This window comes from Taudactylus pleione, unplaced genomic scaffold (genome assembly GCF_031769625.1).
Source record: "Taudactylus pleione unplaced genomic scaffold, aTauple2 ptg000040l, whole genome shotgun sequence".
NCBI classification, from domain to species: domain Eukaryota; kingdom Metazoa; phylum Chordata; class Amphibia; order Anura; family Myobatrachidae; genus Taudactylus; species Taudactylus pleione.
The window spans coordinates 4814358-4831367 of NW_028284442.1; the positions used below are offsets into that span (position 1 = coordinate 4814358).

Genomic DNA, 17010 nt, shown 5'->3' on the forward strand with positions numbered 1-17010 from the left:
GAAATGTTTCTGCAGTCTTTTCTTTAGGACTAAAATTGGGTACATACTACAAGATCTATCATCCAACATATTGTTCCATCGCAGAACCGAACAATATATTGTACACAACGTATAGTGTGTATGTTTAAATGCGTCATTCCTCGCATCGTCCCATCTGCTGTCCTGCATGTCACATAGGACGTTGTGATGTACAATCTGGTGCACATTGTGTAGTCTGTACTCACAACTGCACATAGTGTACTGTACAGGAGAAACTATAAATTAGATACAGTCCTGCAACACAAAATATGGTGCCATTGTTTTGTTTGTTACATAGTATAGTGTGTACCCAGCTTAACAGTTTAGGATCAACTCTTCTTTAAAGTAAACTATTCTGTTTTGCTCCTAATATATTCCTCAGTTTTGCCTCATTTATGTCTAAATATAATCATTATTAGGGGACATCAGATAATTATGTATAAAAAGTTTATCTTTTGTGTTTCCAGAAGATATTGATGTGAAGCAAAATGTACAGTATCTTGAAAGTATTTGTTGACTCCTAATTACTGGGATCTCCTGAGCGCCAGTAGATATTGTAGCATTTCTGCAGTGAGGGAAATATTATGCAGACCCCATCTAAGCAGGATACCCCCTATGCACCATTTATATAATAATTTCAAAAGGTCTGCTTAATCTGCTCAATGCATATGCAGTGAAAGCCATGACTGCTCCCACTGCGTGGGACATAGAACAGCCTTAGGAGAGGAGGGCTGACTGCCAGGGTAAGTATGGGAGCAGGGGAAGGTGGGGGTGATCCAAAGCAACAGTGGGGGGGAGTCGGGATGGAGCGCAATTGAGCAGGTGGGGGGGGCAGCAGAGGCAGCAGGGCGAGCAGGGGGAGGGGGCAATAAACGAGTATTTAAATAATATGATTCAACAAAATGAAATCTAGTATTTGCATGTGTATAAATAGGTAGATTCCACAAGGGATGCCACCGATCTGCCCTGCTTTTCCACTCAGAAGATGCTAAATGTTGTAGCCCTTCAATATCATCCTCGAAGTCATACATCTCCCTGTAAAAATGGGTGCATCATACTGCAAAACAGCTTTTACAATGCAATTTATAACTTTTCTAAATGACACCAATTGCATTATATTATAAATGTAAATAAAATTGAGCTACTGTATTCTAGAGGTCTAAAGGGATTTGTGTGCATCCCAACATTCCTGCCTGTTTGCAGTTTTAGCTTTGTGCTTGACTGTTACCAGAACTCCGTTTACATTGATGAGTCTTGGTCTCACAGTATCAGCTCCCTGCCTTACGTACCTATAGTCACTGGAAAGGCTGAACACATTTTCTTGTGTTTTCAGGCGTACAAAAAAGTCTAATGAGAGAAACTGTTCCCATGGTCACTGTCTCTTCACTGACAGTCTTTCCTGTATCTAAAGGGAAATGCCTGACACTGTTACAGAGTCTGACTGGTCTTTGGTTTCATAAAAAAACAAACAAAACTAGAAGAGGCTGCTTAGAATGTTTTTCTATTTGGTTTCTATATTTTTCCTCATATATTATTAATCATATACTGTCATAGTAATCATCGTATGACAGCACCCTTTCCTTATATGTTTTGGGCAGTGCTAAGTGAAAAACCTAAACCGGTTTAAAAAAAAGTGTATTTCTCTTCACTTATCTGCTGAGCCATAACTAGACATTTTGGTGCCCTGTGCGAGAAAGGTGCCCCCCACACCCCAAAGCCAAGGCTCTTTAGTGCATATACTTGCTAACTCTCCCAGATTGTCAGAGAAACTCACTGAAATAGTAGCAATCAGGGTTGGACTGACCCACAGGGGTACAGGGGAAATCCCTGATGGGCCCCACAAGCCTACCCCCTCTTCAAGGTGTCAGGATCCAGACCTCAAATTATACATTGTTACTCTATTAGATGGTCAGTTATCTGGTGGAGCAGTACCACTGATTAATATGGGTGGGTGCTTGGTTCTCTTCTATAGAATCTACACCTATTAATTAGCCTAGCATTTCAGATAACTGGCCACACCCCCTCTGATGGATAACCACACCCGTTAAGCATGGGCTCCTACCACTGCATTCCCTGGTGGGCCCCTCATGCCTCAGTACGACACTGGTAGCAGTCTCCCTGATTCCACCTTACCCCCATTATGAAGCTGTTATATATATATATATATATATATAAAATAAAAAAACAGAGATATATACATTCAAATGGGATCATTAGTATCATTTCCCTGCATTGGTTATAAGGCACAGTGATTCCTATGGCTACATGCATATTCTAAATAGTATCAGTGTGTTTTCATCAACAAATAGATCTTACTAACTGCTTTGGGGCTCATTTACATTTGGATGTAAGTCAGTTTTATGACACACCCCTCAGATGTAGTAGTACGCGTCCACTTTAGCGCTGCGCTCATAGGTGTTGCTGCCACAATCTCCCTGTAATGCTGTTTTCAAAAGTAGGCAAGTATGCTTTATTGTACATGCAGCACTGCAACAGTCGAAAAATACCCCAACTCTGATGCTGGTCCTCACAGGGTCAGCAACATTTAAAGTAAAATATAAATAGGAGACAGCCACCCAACAAATCCTCTGCAAACCCTCAGACAGCTCCAGCACTGCACAGCTTCAGCTAGTATCCATTTTAATAGGTAGAACATAAACATGAGGTGAAAACCAGCTCAATGCTGGTGAGCACAGGACCGTGTCTGGTGATGCTAAAAGCGTGCTCCACTTCCCCCATTTTCTACACTGAAAAAAATCAACCAGTCTGTGTGGGGGCCAGTATAATGTATTAGAAGCCCCCTCCACACAAACACATATTTTAATTTTAACAGCAGCAGCACAACACTGATAATGACTGTGGATCAAGCACTCACTATACTGGGTCCTTTAATGTGTATAGGAGAAGGATGAGCTGGCCTGGCAAATACCTATGGACCTGGACGCCACCACTGGACCTGTCACTGGAACCTGCGGGCCGCTGCCGGGATCTGCTGGTGCTGAACGCCGCCTCCAGACCTGTCACTGTGACTGGGTGGGATCTGCAGTGCTGGACACCACACCTGACCCAACAGCTTCTCACACTAAGAACTGTGGTAGGAGAGACATCATGACGTCTCTCCCATCCCAACAGACTGTGGGGGACCGGGTCAGGAGGCAGCCAGAGAATTAATGAGTGGCATCCCGAGGCGAGACTGCCGGCTGCCTCTTCAGTGTAAGATCTGGGCACACCGCACAATTATTAATATATTTGGCAGCAGGCACTCAGAAGATAGAGATTGCGGTGGGCAGCCAGTTCCACCCTCATGGTTGTTGCGCTCTGTGAAGAGGCACTGACTGCACCACCCTAGTTATGGCCCTGCTTATTTGCTTATATTTTCCTCTTTCTATTAGAATGGCTGCAGACAAATAATCCCTGTACTTGTGCAAATGATTGTGTGTACCTCTCTCTCTGTCAATTCCCTTTCACTATCCTGAATATGGAAAGTACAGTTAGGTGCATAAATATTGGGACATTGACAGAATTTTCATATTTTGGCCGCTATTCACCACCACAATGGCTTTGAAATGAAACAAACAAGATGTGCTTTAACTGCAGACTTTCAGATTTAATTTGAGGGTAATTACATCCAAATCAGGTGAACAGCGTAGGAATTACAACGGTTTCTATATGTGCCTCCCACTTTTAAGGGGCCAAAAGTAATGGGACTATCAACTCAAAAGCTATTTCATGGACTGGTGTGGGCTATTCCCTCGTTATTTCATTATCAATTAAGCAGGTAAAAGGTCTGGAGTTGATTCTAGGTGTGACATTTGCATTTGGAATCAGTTGCTGTCGACTCTCAATATGAGATCCAAAGAGCTGTCACTATCAGTGAAGCAAGCCATCATTAGGCTTAAAACTCAAAACAAACCCATCAGAGAGATAGCAAAAACATTCGGTGTGGCCAAATCAACTGTTTGGAACATTCTTAAAAAGAAAGAACGCACCGGAGAGCTCAGCAACACCAAAAGACCCGGAAGACCACGGAAAAAAACTGTGGTGGATGACAGAAGAATTATTTCCCTGGTGAAGAAAAACCCCTTCACAACAGTTGGCCAAATCAAGAACACTCTCCAGGAGGTAGGTGTATATGTGTCAAAGTCAACAATCAAGAGAAGATTCACAAGAGTGAATATAGAGGGTTCACCACAAGATGTAAACCATTGGTGAGCCACTAAAGCAGAAAGACCAGATTAGAGTTTTGCCAAACAACATCTAAAAAAGCCATAACAGTTCTGGAACAACATCTAATGGACAGATGAGACAAAGATCAACTTGTACCAGAGTGATGGGAAGAGAAGAGTATGGAGAAGGAAAGGAACTGCTCATGATCCAAAACATACCACCTCATCAGTGAAGCATGGTGGTTGTAGTGTCATGGCGTGGGCATGTATGGCTGCCAATGGAGCTGGTTCCCTTGTATGTATTGATGATGTGACTGCTGACAAAAGCAGCAGAATGAATTCTGAAGTGTTTCGGGCAATATTATATGCTCATATTCAGTCAAATGCTTCAGAACTCATTGGACGGCGCTTCACAGTGCAGATGGACAATGACCCGAAGCATACTGCAAAAGCAACCAAAGAGTTTTTTAAGGCTAAAAAGTGGAATGTTATGCAATGGCCAAGTCAATCCCCTGACCTGAATCCGATTGAGCATACATTTCACTTGATGAAGACTAAACTGAAGGGAAAATGCACCAAGAACAAGCAGGAACTGAAGACATTTGCAGTAGAGGCCTGGCAGAGCATCACCAGGGATGAAACCCAGCGTCTGGTGATGTTTATTCGTTCCAGACTTCAGGCTGTAATTGCCTGTAAAGGATTTGCAACAAAGTATTAAAAAGTGAAAGTTAGATTTAGGATTGTTTAGTTTGTCCCATTACTTTTGGCCCCTTAAAAATTGGGAGGCACATATAGAAACCGTTGTAATTCCTACACCGTTCACCTGATTTGGATGTAATTACCCTCAAATAAAATCTGAAAGTCTGCAGTTAAATCACATCTTGTTTGTTTCATTTCAAAGCCATTGTGGTGGTGAATAGAGGCCAAAATATGAAAATTCTGTCAATGTTCCAATATTTATGCACCTGACTGTTTTTATGGCTTGCGGTAGCAGAGTAGGCATATCATTTGAGAGAGGTTTTAATGTAGATATCTGTAGTCAGTGTCATCAGTAATAAGATGTAAATTATGTTACAGCATGAACATTTATTGAAACAGTTTCCTTCCTTAATTTCTTAGCATATATGAACACATTTGCCGCTCTCTTTTTGAAAAGCACAAGCTGCTATTTTCATTCCTGCTGTGTGTGGGGCTACAGAGGAACAGAGGTCTGGTCGATGAGGATGAATGGCACTTTCTTCTCACTGGAGGAGTTGCACTGGAGATCCCTCGCCCCAACCCAGATCCCATGTGGCTTAAGGATAAGTCTTGGGGTGAAATTATTCGACTTTCCACTCTCTCTCTCTTCAGAGGATTAGATGACCACTTCTGCTCAAACGTATGTAACTAATGGTTTTTTTAATTGAATGGAGCAAATATATATTTAAAAAATGCACTTAGAGTTTTCTAGAGTTAACCATTTATGAAGCTTAGTAGAAATGGACATACAAAAATTATAATTGTGCGATTAATGCACTTTATTAAATCATCTTATACTTGGTTTGCTTTCAATATGGTACCCATAGTGGGGGAACTTGTTATAACTGTCTCCATATGTGTTCATGGTTGTCCTTTGTAATAAACTAGTACTTACATGTGTGTATCAGTAAGCAGACCATGCATGGATTGCACCCAACCTGCCCAGCTCCTCCAATCACAATATGATCTTTGTAGCCCTTCCAGTTGTGTGCTCCTTGGCCATCTCCCTGTATAATTGGTGTATCGTATAGCACAGCAGCATTTGCAGTCACTTTATAACTTTTGTAAATTACCTAAATTGTTTGTTTATTAAAAAATGTAAATAAAATTGGGAAGGTTACATGATAAAAGTCAATGCATTGGAATAGGCGAAAAAGATTTGCCTATGAAAGCTGTTGAAAAAGAGTGCAGAATTGGGGTTTTGGGGTGCAAACTTGCGGGAATCATCCTGCACCGTTGGGACAACCCCCCAAAGGTAAACTGTGTCTAAAAAAGTTTAACAAATACATAAGAACACCCCAAAAAATGAGTTTTAAAAAGGGGGTGAAACAGTACAAGTTGGGGGACAAACTTAAAAACTAGCGAAATAGATTCCAGGGGGGTCTCCAAGTAAGCACCAGCTGTTTTTAAATTGCAGGTGCTTGCGGAAGGTGGATTTTTTAAAGTTTTTTAAAACTTCACTTTAGCAACTTTTAAAACATGCTAGCACCCATTTTCGTGTACCCCAAATTGCTGGGACGACTAATTTTCTGCAAAAAAACCTGCTAAATGCTATTCTTTACCACTGTTTCAAAGACGCTAATAGCAGCTATTGAGATCATTTAAGTACCCCAAATACTTTCAGCAGGCCTATTCCTGGGTATCTATAGTGATCTTCAATGTCAGTGCTTCTTTTGGGGGGTGTCACGCTGATTTCCCCAAATCTGACAGGACTTTTCGCCAGGTCCGAATTTGCTGGGTCCCGTTTTCGCCGATTTCTAATTGAATACGGGGATAAGCGGGGACAAGCACGGTACTTTTCCGCAGGGAAAACAGAGATGTTGGTGAAAAGTCCGGCATGCAAAAAGTACGTGACTTTTCGTACCTAATTGAATATGCCCCTAAGGCGTAAATTTACTAACATTCATTCATGTCCCGATTTGTTCCGTTTTTAAACTCAGATAGGATCGATCAAAAACGGACATTTTTTTCACTTAAAAAAATGGGAATTTACCAAGCTCCCAGATTTGACAGGATCGAGTTGTTTGACAGTGTATTTGATCGATCCTGTCCATGTTGAAGCCCTGAGTTCCCTGCCCAACTTTCTCTTCCGAAGAAGCAGCCTGCACATATCAGAGAAATATGTGCAGGCTGCTTGTTTTTTTTTTTTAATGTTAAGGGTTAATAGTTAAAAAAAAAAAATTGACATGGTGTCCCCCCCCCAAAAAAAGCATAACCAGCACTGGTCAGCTAGCCCTGATTCCTAAAATTATGGGGAACAAAACGTGTAGGGTTCCCTCATATTTTAGGAAACAGCACCTGGTTGCAGGGCCAATCCTAGTTTTAAATATATGGGGGATAAAAAGGCGCAGGGATCACCCTATATTTAAAACCAGCACCAGACCCAAACCAATCGGGAAGTAATGCCACAGCCAGGAGACCCTATCACCGGGTTTCCATGGCCAAAGCATTGGAACCCCAAGCTGGTCAGCCCAAGCCGGGGATCTCAGGGGAAGTGGTCCCCCCTCTCCCGAAACTCCAGGCTTGGGCTGGAGTTTCCCGCATCCCTGGGCTGTGGGTAAGGGGGTAATAATGTGTTAAATAGTTCCAAACTATTGTATTTTACAGTGGAACTACAGGTGCCAGCATGCCTGTCCTTTGGCAGTTTTGGAACTACAAGTGCCAGCAGGCAGCCAGCACCCATACCCCCCACTGTAAAATAAATAGTTAAAAAATACAGAACACCATAAGTAGTACAGCTTTATTACATACCTACCTATCCCATTCAAACATACTTACCTGTGCCAGCTGGTCGGTCCACTTCTCCCATGTAGAATCTAATGGGTGTACCTGAAAAAAAAGATGTGATACTCACCTCCATCCTCGCGCTGCTGTCCGTAGCATCCAGGGGTCTTGACAACTTAACAAACCGAGTAACGGAACCCATACGAACAAGTACTGGTATGTGTTGTCACACATACCAATAATTTGCGAATGACAGCTGACGGGCCTCTTCGGGAAATCCCACGGCCCACCAGGCAATTAGAGTCTGCTTTCCATATAGTGGCCGCTCATTGGCTGGGACCCACGTGAACACGAATCTTAGTCAATTTACCCCTTAGGGTTTTTGTGCCTAATTCAGACCCGCTTATGAGTGCATAGCGCTCGCAAGTGGGTCAATGGTCAGCCAGTGTGCATGCGTGGCGTGCGCTATGTGCATGCACGAGCCCCGGAGCGAGTGGGAACTTCACTAGCTCCGGTGCTCGCTACAAAATGGGGCGGCTGCGATGTTGATCGACTGCTCACCCCGTTTTGTAGGCGGGGAGGGGGGGGTGGGTGGACAAACGGAGGAGTTCCCAAAGGAACGCCTGCCATTTGTGGGCGGCCCTACTGACATCACTCGTGATGTCTGTAGTGAACTTCCTGCTCTATTAGAGCAGGAAGTTCACTTGGGCTTGCGTGAGCCGAGACCCTACAACAAGGGTCTCGTCGCAAGACCGATGGTTGCGATAATCGTGACCATCGCCAGGCCGCTCGCACAAGCTATGCAAGCGGCCTGGAGGCAGATTTTTTTTTTTAAATCCGCCCTGATTCAGAGCGAGCGCTCGCAAATAGCGAGCGCCTCTGAATCAGGCCCATTGGCTTTACTCCACTTGCTGAAATGCTACAAAGCTGCAACTACTCACTCTGTAGAACCATCACTGTGGTACATGATGAGATATCCGTATGCTGGATTATATCAACCAGGAAAAATAGACATTGTTTGTTCTAAGTGTACCCAGCATAAATTCACACTTTGACCTACAAGATATTTCTGTCACAAAGTTTCAAACATATGATATATTGAACCCTATGTATTACTGAACAAAATAATATAAATGAAATAATTCAAGAGTATATACTTAGTGAACCCTTTCCAGCAAGATATCAGTTGCAATCCTAAACCAACTGTTGCAATAACTGGGGATATGTGACTGAGAGGTATATTTACTAAAGTGCGAGTTTTTAAAAGTGGAGTTGTTGCCCATAGCAACCAATCAGATTCTACTTATTTATCTAGCACCTTCTAGAAGATAATAGCTAGAATCTGACTGGTTGCTATGGGTGACAACTACACTTCTAAACACCCGCCCTTTAGTAAATATATCCATAAGTGACCTGTCTACCAATAATTCTCAGTACATATTGGTAGACAGGTCACACATGGCTACGGCCAGTGAGATGATAAGAAGTTAATAACATGCTATACGATACACTTGTAGAATGTTTCTTTTGCTGTTTTTGATAAGGAATGAGAAAAATACCTTTTATTACTTATTACTGTAAACTAAGCAAGAGGAGCTGCCAAGGTAACACTGAGTATTGTATGGTATTTCCTTTATTATTCACCAATGCTATATTATGTCATGCTTTAGTAGCATAGACTTTAAACTAAGCTACTGTACACAGATTTTTTAATTCAGTAGCTTTCAAATCCCTGCACAGATTCATAAAGTAACAGAAAGCAAGATTGGAAATTTCATGGAAACATTAACATTAACATGGAAACATTAACATTGTTAAAACCATAGGACAGAAAAAAAGAATAGTGGTGATTTATTTCAGAAAAGTAACAAAGTGAATAAGAATGATCAAAATTCCCTTCTGCCCGAGTGAGGCTTCTGTCCTCCCTGAGCTCGCCTCTGGACACCTGCATTACAGTTTGACAGCTGTACCGCCCCAATCAGACTCCCTCATTATTTCAAAAAGATTAGACAAATACATAAAATGCTTCTTATAACAGTTTGTATATAGAAATTATTTTCCTTTAAGTTAATTTATATAAAACTCTCTACTACTGCCGTGAAAGTAATTTTCTGGTAAAATGTAAAGGAGTGTTCCAAAGTAGGTCAAAACATTCAGCCTATCCAGGGATCCATCCTTTTACCAGAACCCCATACACTGCTCTGTGTAGCCATTTTACCACTCCTGCCAAAAGCAGAGTAATGCTAATAAATAAAACGGAACATTTGGAAGAAAGGACAGAGAAAAAACAATGGTGCTATGGTGAAGAGAGTCGTTGGAGGACAATGGCAGTGTAAATAGCCAAATCCAATTTAGTAGGATAAGGGACCATAAGAAATCTATTGAAGGTGCAATAGGATCATATTATGCCATAGCCACGTTGTATAATCTGTTAAATACAGTGCATGGGATGTATCCCAACCGTCACAATATCAACAGCAGCATTCAGACAGTCACTATCCCTACAGCAGCATCCCGATGGTCACAATCGCAACAGCAGCATCCCGATGGTCACAATCGTAACAGCGGCATCCCGATGGTCACAATCCTGACAGATTCTGACGGTGAGTTATTAGGTTAGGGTTAGGTTTAGGGTTAGGCATTAGGGGGAAGACTAGGGTTAGGCTGCAGGAGAGGACGGTTTCGGTTAGGCTGTGGGAAGGGATGGTTAGGGTTATGCTGTGGGAAGGGATGGTTAGGGTTAGGCTGCAGGAGGGGATGGTTAAGGATAGGCTGTGGGAGGGGATGGTTAATGATAGGCTGCGGGAGGGGATGGTTAATGATAGGCTGCCGGAGAGTATGGTTATGGCTGGGCTGCGGGAGGAGATGGTTAGTGTTGGGCTGCGGAAGGGGTGGGTTTGGGTTAGGATTGGGATTAGAATACTTACCAAAATCTGTTGTGATTTTGACCGTCTGGATGCCGCTGTCGATATTCTGACCGTCAGCAGTGTGATCGTTGGGATGCCGTACCCAACCTAAGCTTGATTTGTAGTACAGCCTCTCTTTAAGACTAATAAAATACTTCATCCAACTCATTAATTTCATTGGAGACTATCACTTTTATTCTGTTTAATTGCTGTCATTAAAAAGAGTCCTAATATAAAAGCAATCTATATAAGGTGGTTTTAATACTTGCTGGTGTCTTTGCCACCAATATATTATAGAAAAGCTGTCAATGTTTAATTATGCCTTCCGCAGTTCCATCAGGGTTTCTGTTGCTGTCATTTTCCTAAAGTTGATTACTCAAAAAATTGCCCATTTTTTTGGACCAGTGAACTTGTGCACCAGCTATAAGTGTGATAAACGGTGTGTTTGCAGTGTATATGAACAATTCATGTTTCCAGCAGGTGATAAAATGTATCCTACTGTTCTACAAAGTTATCTGGAGGAAGTCAACTACATGGTCACAATTTCCTTATACTCCTTATAGTCCTGTTTCTCATTATGCTATAGACCTATTTATAATTTTCTGCAAATAGGCCATGTAAATGGTCATTCCTTATCACTAGATATCATGCCAAAGAGAAATAAGTTTTCTGTCTCAATTTATTAAAATCTCTTGTCCTGGTAAAGAGCTTGGCAGCAAACTAATATCTGACGCAGACACTTTACTGCTGGCTAGGACTGCCCAGGACATGCATACAGAAAGTGCAATTAAAGGGAAGGGAGGAGAATGAAGGCTTCTGAGAATGGATATGACGATCCCTCTCTAGCGATAATGCCTCCATAGGCCCACATGCAGCTAATGGACTGAAGTTTCCAAAAGCTAAGCTTTTCTGAGCCTGGAAAAAGAGCCAGGTTGCAGACCCCATTGAGAATAATGATGAGTATGATTAGAGTAGGTTACATAATGCAGGATACATCACTGATATCTCCTGTGTTAGGTTTTCCTTAAAAAGCTCCAATACTTTACATAATTAAATTTTTTTATTTTAAGGTAAAATTGGCTTGATAAATAGACCCATAAGACTACTTGGATTAATTACTTTCTATTTTATATGTTCTTTTATAATGTTGATGGGGATCACATATTTGCCTTTCTGCGTGGAAAACCGCTGATTGTATAGTTGTGGACAGATAGCTTGGCAAAGTCTTTAATTATGGAAATAGTATATTCAGGACTTTACAGATTGTGCGCCTTTGATTCTTTTTTGTTCTTTTATAAAACTGAGAAGAATAAATACATTATATGTGGCATTTTCTTGTAACAAAAATACATTTGTTTGGGAATCTGAGTGTTGAACCAACTCCCATGCAGAGATACTGATAACAAATATTGCTTCACACAGAAATACTCTACTGGATTCACAGCTGGTTTTGTAGAATAGAATAGTTTGGAAATAAATAGCAATTACTTAATGTTTCACTGAATTATAGATTTTAGGTGACTGTTTAATAAGGGTAGAAACACTTAACACAGTTTGTATTGAATTTTCAAATAATAAAGCAAAAGTTCAGAGTTGGCTAATCCGTACCAGGACAACTCCCACTTGTTATGTGCAGCAGTGTTTCAGGTGTGTCTAGACTGTAATTTGTGTAAGTTGTCCTGTAGCTATGTTATAATGGAAGCTGGAATTAACACAATACCTCACCGAAGACTTGTTTTATTTGTCTTTGTCAAGCAATTTGTATTTATTAAATAAGACCTAGACTGTCACTATAATTTAAAATTTTAAACAGCTGCGGTAATACTTTACTCTATAACACTCAGTATAAAGGACCATATCAAATGCTTCTTTATTTTATTTCAAGTAAAATCCTTAAATAACTGGTTCTACTCTGTGTTGCTGGTACAGAAGATAATGTAATATTAAATTTTTGCATTAAATAAAAGCTTACGCACAGCAGGAATAAAAGCTATTTATGTGTCCCACAGGAAGGTTCTCCCTTTCTAACTCTGTATTTAGAGATTTGTAGAGAGTAACGTTTCTATTGCACGCTTATACTTCCAATAGTCACCAGAATAATACAGTGGCAGAAAATGTCATTTAGATTCAATATTTCCTCTTAATATGAAGGCAAAGCGCGTGGTTGCAGAGGCAAAACATATTTTTATGTTCCTATTTTTGTTGAATTCGTATTGATCTGATTGATGTGCAAGATATAAATCCTAAAGCCGCATATCGTTCAAATCGTCCAGTGTGTATGAACTGAACGACGAACGACGCGCGCTCCCGAGGGTCATTAACGATATCCCCAGTCGGCTGTGCATGCATCCCAATCTGGTGATATCATGAGCGATGCCATGCTGCTGAATATCTGTTTGAAGAAAATAGTCAGACAAAATCTAGGTTTAAGCAATATATTTTATCACTTACCAAATATTTTAAAGAAGAAAAAAAAACGAGAAAAATGTGCCTTAATTTTACAGAGAATGCCCAACTCTTTATGGCATGACTCAAATGTAGCTCTTTGGTGATGGACCTATTTAATACCAATACAAAATAGTGGTTGCTCATATCGGCTTAATGGTTTTTCCCAGGTGCTTGTAAAGGGAGGGAATTACTCTGGACTACAGAAAAAAGGTTTCCCTTCAGCATACTGCAAAATAACCAGCAAAAAAGGCTTGAACACTACAGTACATGATAATAGAAATCCAGAAGTCTTTGTTGCATATATTTGCAAATACATGATTAAGCGCTGGGCCACGTCAAAGCACCTCTATACCGGCGTCCCTAACGCTACAATATTCAATACCAGCCTGGATAAGTAGCATTACCAGAAAGAAGCACCGGTCCTAGTTATTCAAGAAGCCAGGATGGGGTCGATAAATGCAGGCCAGTAATGAATTGTTTCTGTTAAATCACTAGCTGCAATACATATATATATATTAGGGGTGTGCACCGGCCACTTTTCGTGTTTTGTGTTTTGGTTTTGGATCTGGATCTTTCTTCGTGTTTTGGATCTGGATTGGTTTTGCCAAAACCACCCTTCCATGTTTTGGGTTCTGGGTTTTCTGTTTTGGATCTATATTTTTTTGAAAAAAAGCATAAAAACAGCTAAAATCACAGAATTTGTAGGTTTTTCTGCTCCTATGCTATTATTAACCTCAATAACCTTAATTTCCACTCATTTCCAGTCTATTCTGAACACCTCACACCTCACAATAGTGTTTTTATGTCCAAAAGGTTGCACAGAGGTAGCTTGATGACTATGCTAAGCGACACGAGTGGGCGGCACAAAGACGTGACCCATCTAGGCGTGATACTGCAGTGGCAGACAGGATGGCAGTTTGAAAAACTAGGCCCCAAACTGTACATAATGCAAAGAAAAAAAAGAGGTGCAAGATGGAATTGTCCTTGGGCCCTCCCACCCACCCTTATGTTGTATAAACAGGAAATGCGCACTTTAACAAACCAATCATTTCAGCGCCAGGGTCTGCCACACAACTGTGGCTGAAATGATTGGTTCGTTTGGGCCCCCACAAAACAAGCTGGCAATTAATGTGTCCCTGCACAAACTGGCTCTACGGAGGCAAGATGTCATCCTCATCCTCCTCATCCACCGATTCCTCACCCTCTTCAGTGTGTACATCCTCATCCTCACAAAGTATTAACTCGTTCCCACTTGAATCCACCACCACAGGTCCCTCTGTACGTTCTGGAGGCTGGTCTCCCTGGAAGAGCTGATAATTCATTTTGATGAACATCATCTTCTCCACATTCTGTGGAAGCAACCTCCTACGCCTTTCGCTGACAAGGTTCCCGGCTGCACTAAACACTCTTTCGGAGTACACACTGGAGGGGGGGCAACTCAGGTAAAATAGAGCCAGTTTGTACAGGGGCCTCCAAATTGCCTCTTTTTCCTGCCAGTACAGGTATGGACTGTCTGACATGCCTACTTGGATGCTGTCACCGATGTAATACTCCACCATTCTGTCAATGGTGACAGTATCATATGCAGTGACAGTAGACATGTCAGAAATTGTTGCCAGGTCCTTCAGTCCGGACCAGATGTCCAAACTTGGTCCTGCCTGCCCTGCATCACCGCCAGCGGGTTGCTTAGGATACCTAAGTTTTTTCCTGGCAGCCCCAGTTGCGGGAGAAAATGAAGAAGGAGCTGTTGTCGTGTCACGTTCCGCTTCAGCTGACAGTGTGTTCACCAGCAGGTCTTTGCACCTCTGCAAGGATGTGTCGGCCAGAAAGAGAGACACCACATAGGCTTTAAACCTAGGATCGAGCACGGTGGCCAAAATGTAGTGGTCTGATTTCAACAGATTGACCACCCTGGAATCCTGGCAAAGCGAATGAAGGGCTTCATCCACAAGTCCCACATGCCGAGCGGAATCGCTCCGTCTTAGCTCCTCCTTCACTTTCTCCAGCTGCTTCTGCAAAAGCCTGATGAGGGGAATGACCTGACTCAAGCTGGCAGTGTCTGAACTGACTTCACGTGTGGCAAGTTTGAAGGGCTGGAGAACCTTGCACAACACGGAAATCATTCTCCACTGTGCTTGAGTCAGGTGCATACCCCCTCCTTTGCCTATGTCATAGGTGGATGTATAGGCTTGAATGGCCTTTTGCTGCTCCTCCATCCTCTGAAGCATATAGAGGGTTGAGTTCCACCGCGTCACAACCTCTTGCTTCAGGTGATGGCGGGGCAGGTTCAAGAGTGTTTGCTGGCTCTCCAGTCTTCGGCACGCAGTCGCTGAATGGCGAAAGTGGCCTGAAATTTTTCGGGCCACCCAAAGCGTCTCCTGCACGCCCCTGTCGCTTTTCAGAAAATTCTGCACCACCAAGTTTATTGTGTGAGCAAAACATGGGACGTGCTGTAATTTGCCCAGATGTAATGCCCGCACAATATTGGTGGCGTTGTCAGATATCACAAATCCCCAAGAGAGTCTAAGTGGGGTAAGCCACTGGGTGATGATTTCCCTCAGTTTCTCTAAGAGGTTGTCGGTGGTGTGCCTCTTACTGAAACCGGTGATACACAGCATAGCCTGCCTTGGAACGAGCTGGCGTTTCTGAGATGCTGCGACTGGTGACGCTGCTGCTGTTGCTGCGTAAGGTGATACATCTACCCAGTGGGCTGTCACAGTCATATAGTCCTTAGTCTGCCCTGTTCCACTTGTCCACATGTCCGTGGTTAAGTGGACATTGGGTACAACGGCATTTTTCAGGACACTGAGGACACTTTTTCGGACATTTCTGTACAGTCTCGGTATCGCCTGCCTAGTGAAGTGGAATCTAGACGGGATTTGGAACCAGGGACACACTACCTCCAGCAATTGTCTAAATCCCACTGCACTAATGGCGGATACCGGACGCACGTCTAACACCAACATAGCAGTCAAGGCCTCAGTTATACGTTTTGCTTCAGGATGACTGCTGTCGTACTTCATCCTCCTCGCTAAGGACTGTTGGAGGGTCAATTGTTTAGTAAAAGTAGTGGTGTTCCTACTTCCTCTCTGGGATGATGAACGACTCCCAGCAGCAGCAACAGCAGCAGCGGCAGCAGGAGGCGTAGCAATGCAGGATCCTCCGGAGGAATCCCGGATAGGAGAGTCAGTCATGCCAGTGACATGGCCTACAGGACTACTTCCGATCCTGACTAAGGAGGAAATTGATGAGGAGGGAGTTGATGGTGTGGTTTGCAGGCGCTTGGATACAACAGGACAACGGGATTTAGGTGTCCCTGGACTGCTTACGGTCTTAGCCAAAGTTTCTGAACTTGACAGTAACTTATTATGAATGCGCTGCAGGTGCCGTATAAGGGAGGATGTTCCTAGGTGGTTAACGTCCCTACCCCTACTTATTCCACCTTTACATAAGGTACATATGGCAAGACAGTTGTTGTCCGGATTTGGATAGAAATATTGCCAGACCAAAGAGGTGGAATGTTTGGTCTTCTGCCCAGGCATGACCGTGATGGGCTTTTTCATCCCACGGACAACAACTGTCTCCCCTGGAGCCTGATTTAAACAAACCACATCACCATCAGAATCCTCCTCGCCAACTTCCTCCTCAGCGCCAGCTACACCAGTATCCTCATCCTGTTGTACTTCAACAGTGACATCTTCAATTTGCATATCAGCAAGTGGACTGTGGGTGCTCCTTTCAGCACTTGCAGGGGGTGTGCAAATGGTGGAAAGAGCCACCTCTTCCCGTCCAGTGCTGGGAAGGTCAGGCATCGCAACCACCACCACACTTGGACTCTCCTTGGGGATTTGTGATATCTTCTTAGAAAGCACAGTTCTTCGCTGTGCTTTTGCCATCTTAACTCTTTTGATTTTTTTAGTGGGAGGAGGGCTTCCATCGTCATGTGAAGCTGAACCACTAGTCATGAACATACTAGGGATCGACCTTAGCCGTTCCTTGCCACTCCGTGT

General features: G+C 42.7%; 1 protein-coding gene across 1 annotated transcript in view; it reads left to right on the forward strand.

Moving 5' to 3' along the window:
* LOC148538322 (dynein axonemal heavy chain 3-like) overlaps positions 1 to 17010 on the forward strand; it is a 1025530-nt gene that overhangs the window by 878378 nt on the left and 130142 nt on the right. Inside the window, exon 53 of the mRNA XM_088455384.1 lies at positions 5304 to 5562. Coding sequence (XP_088311510.1) covers positions 5304 to 5562 — 259 coding nt within the window. The remainder of the gene's footprint in view (positions 1 to 5303; positions 5563 to 17010) is intronic.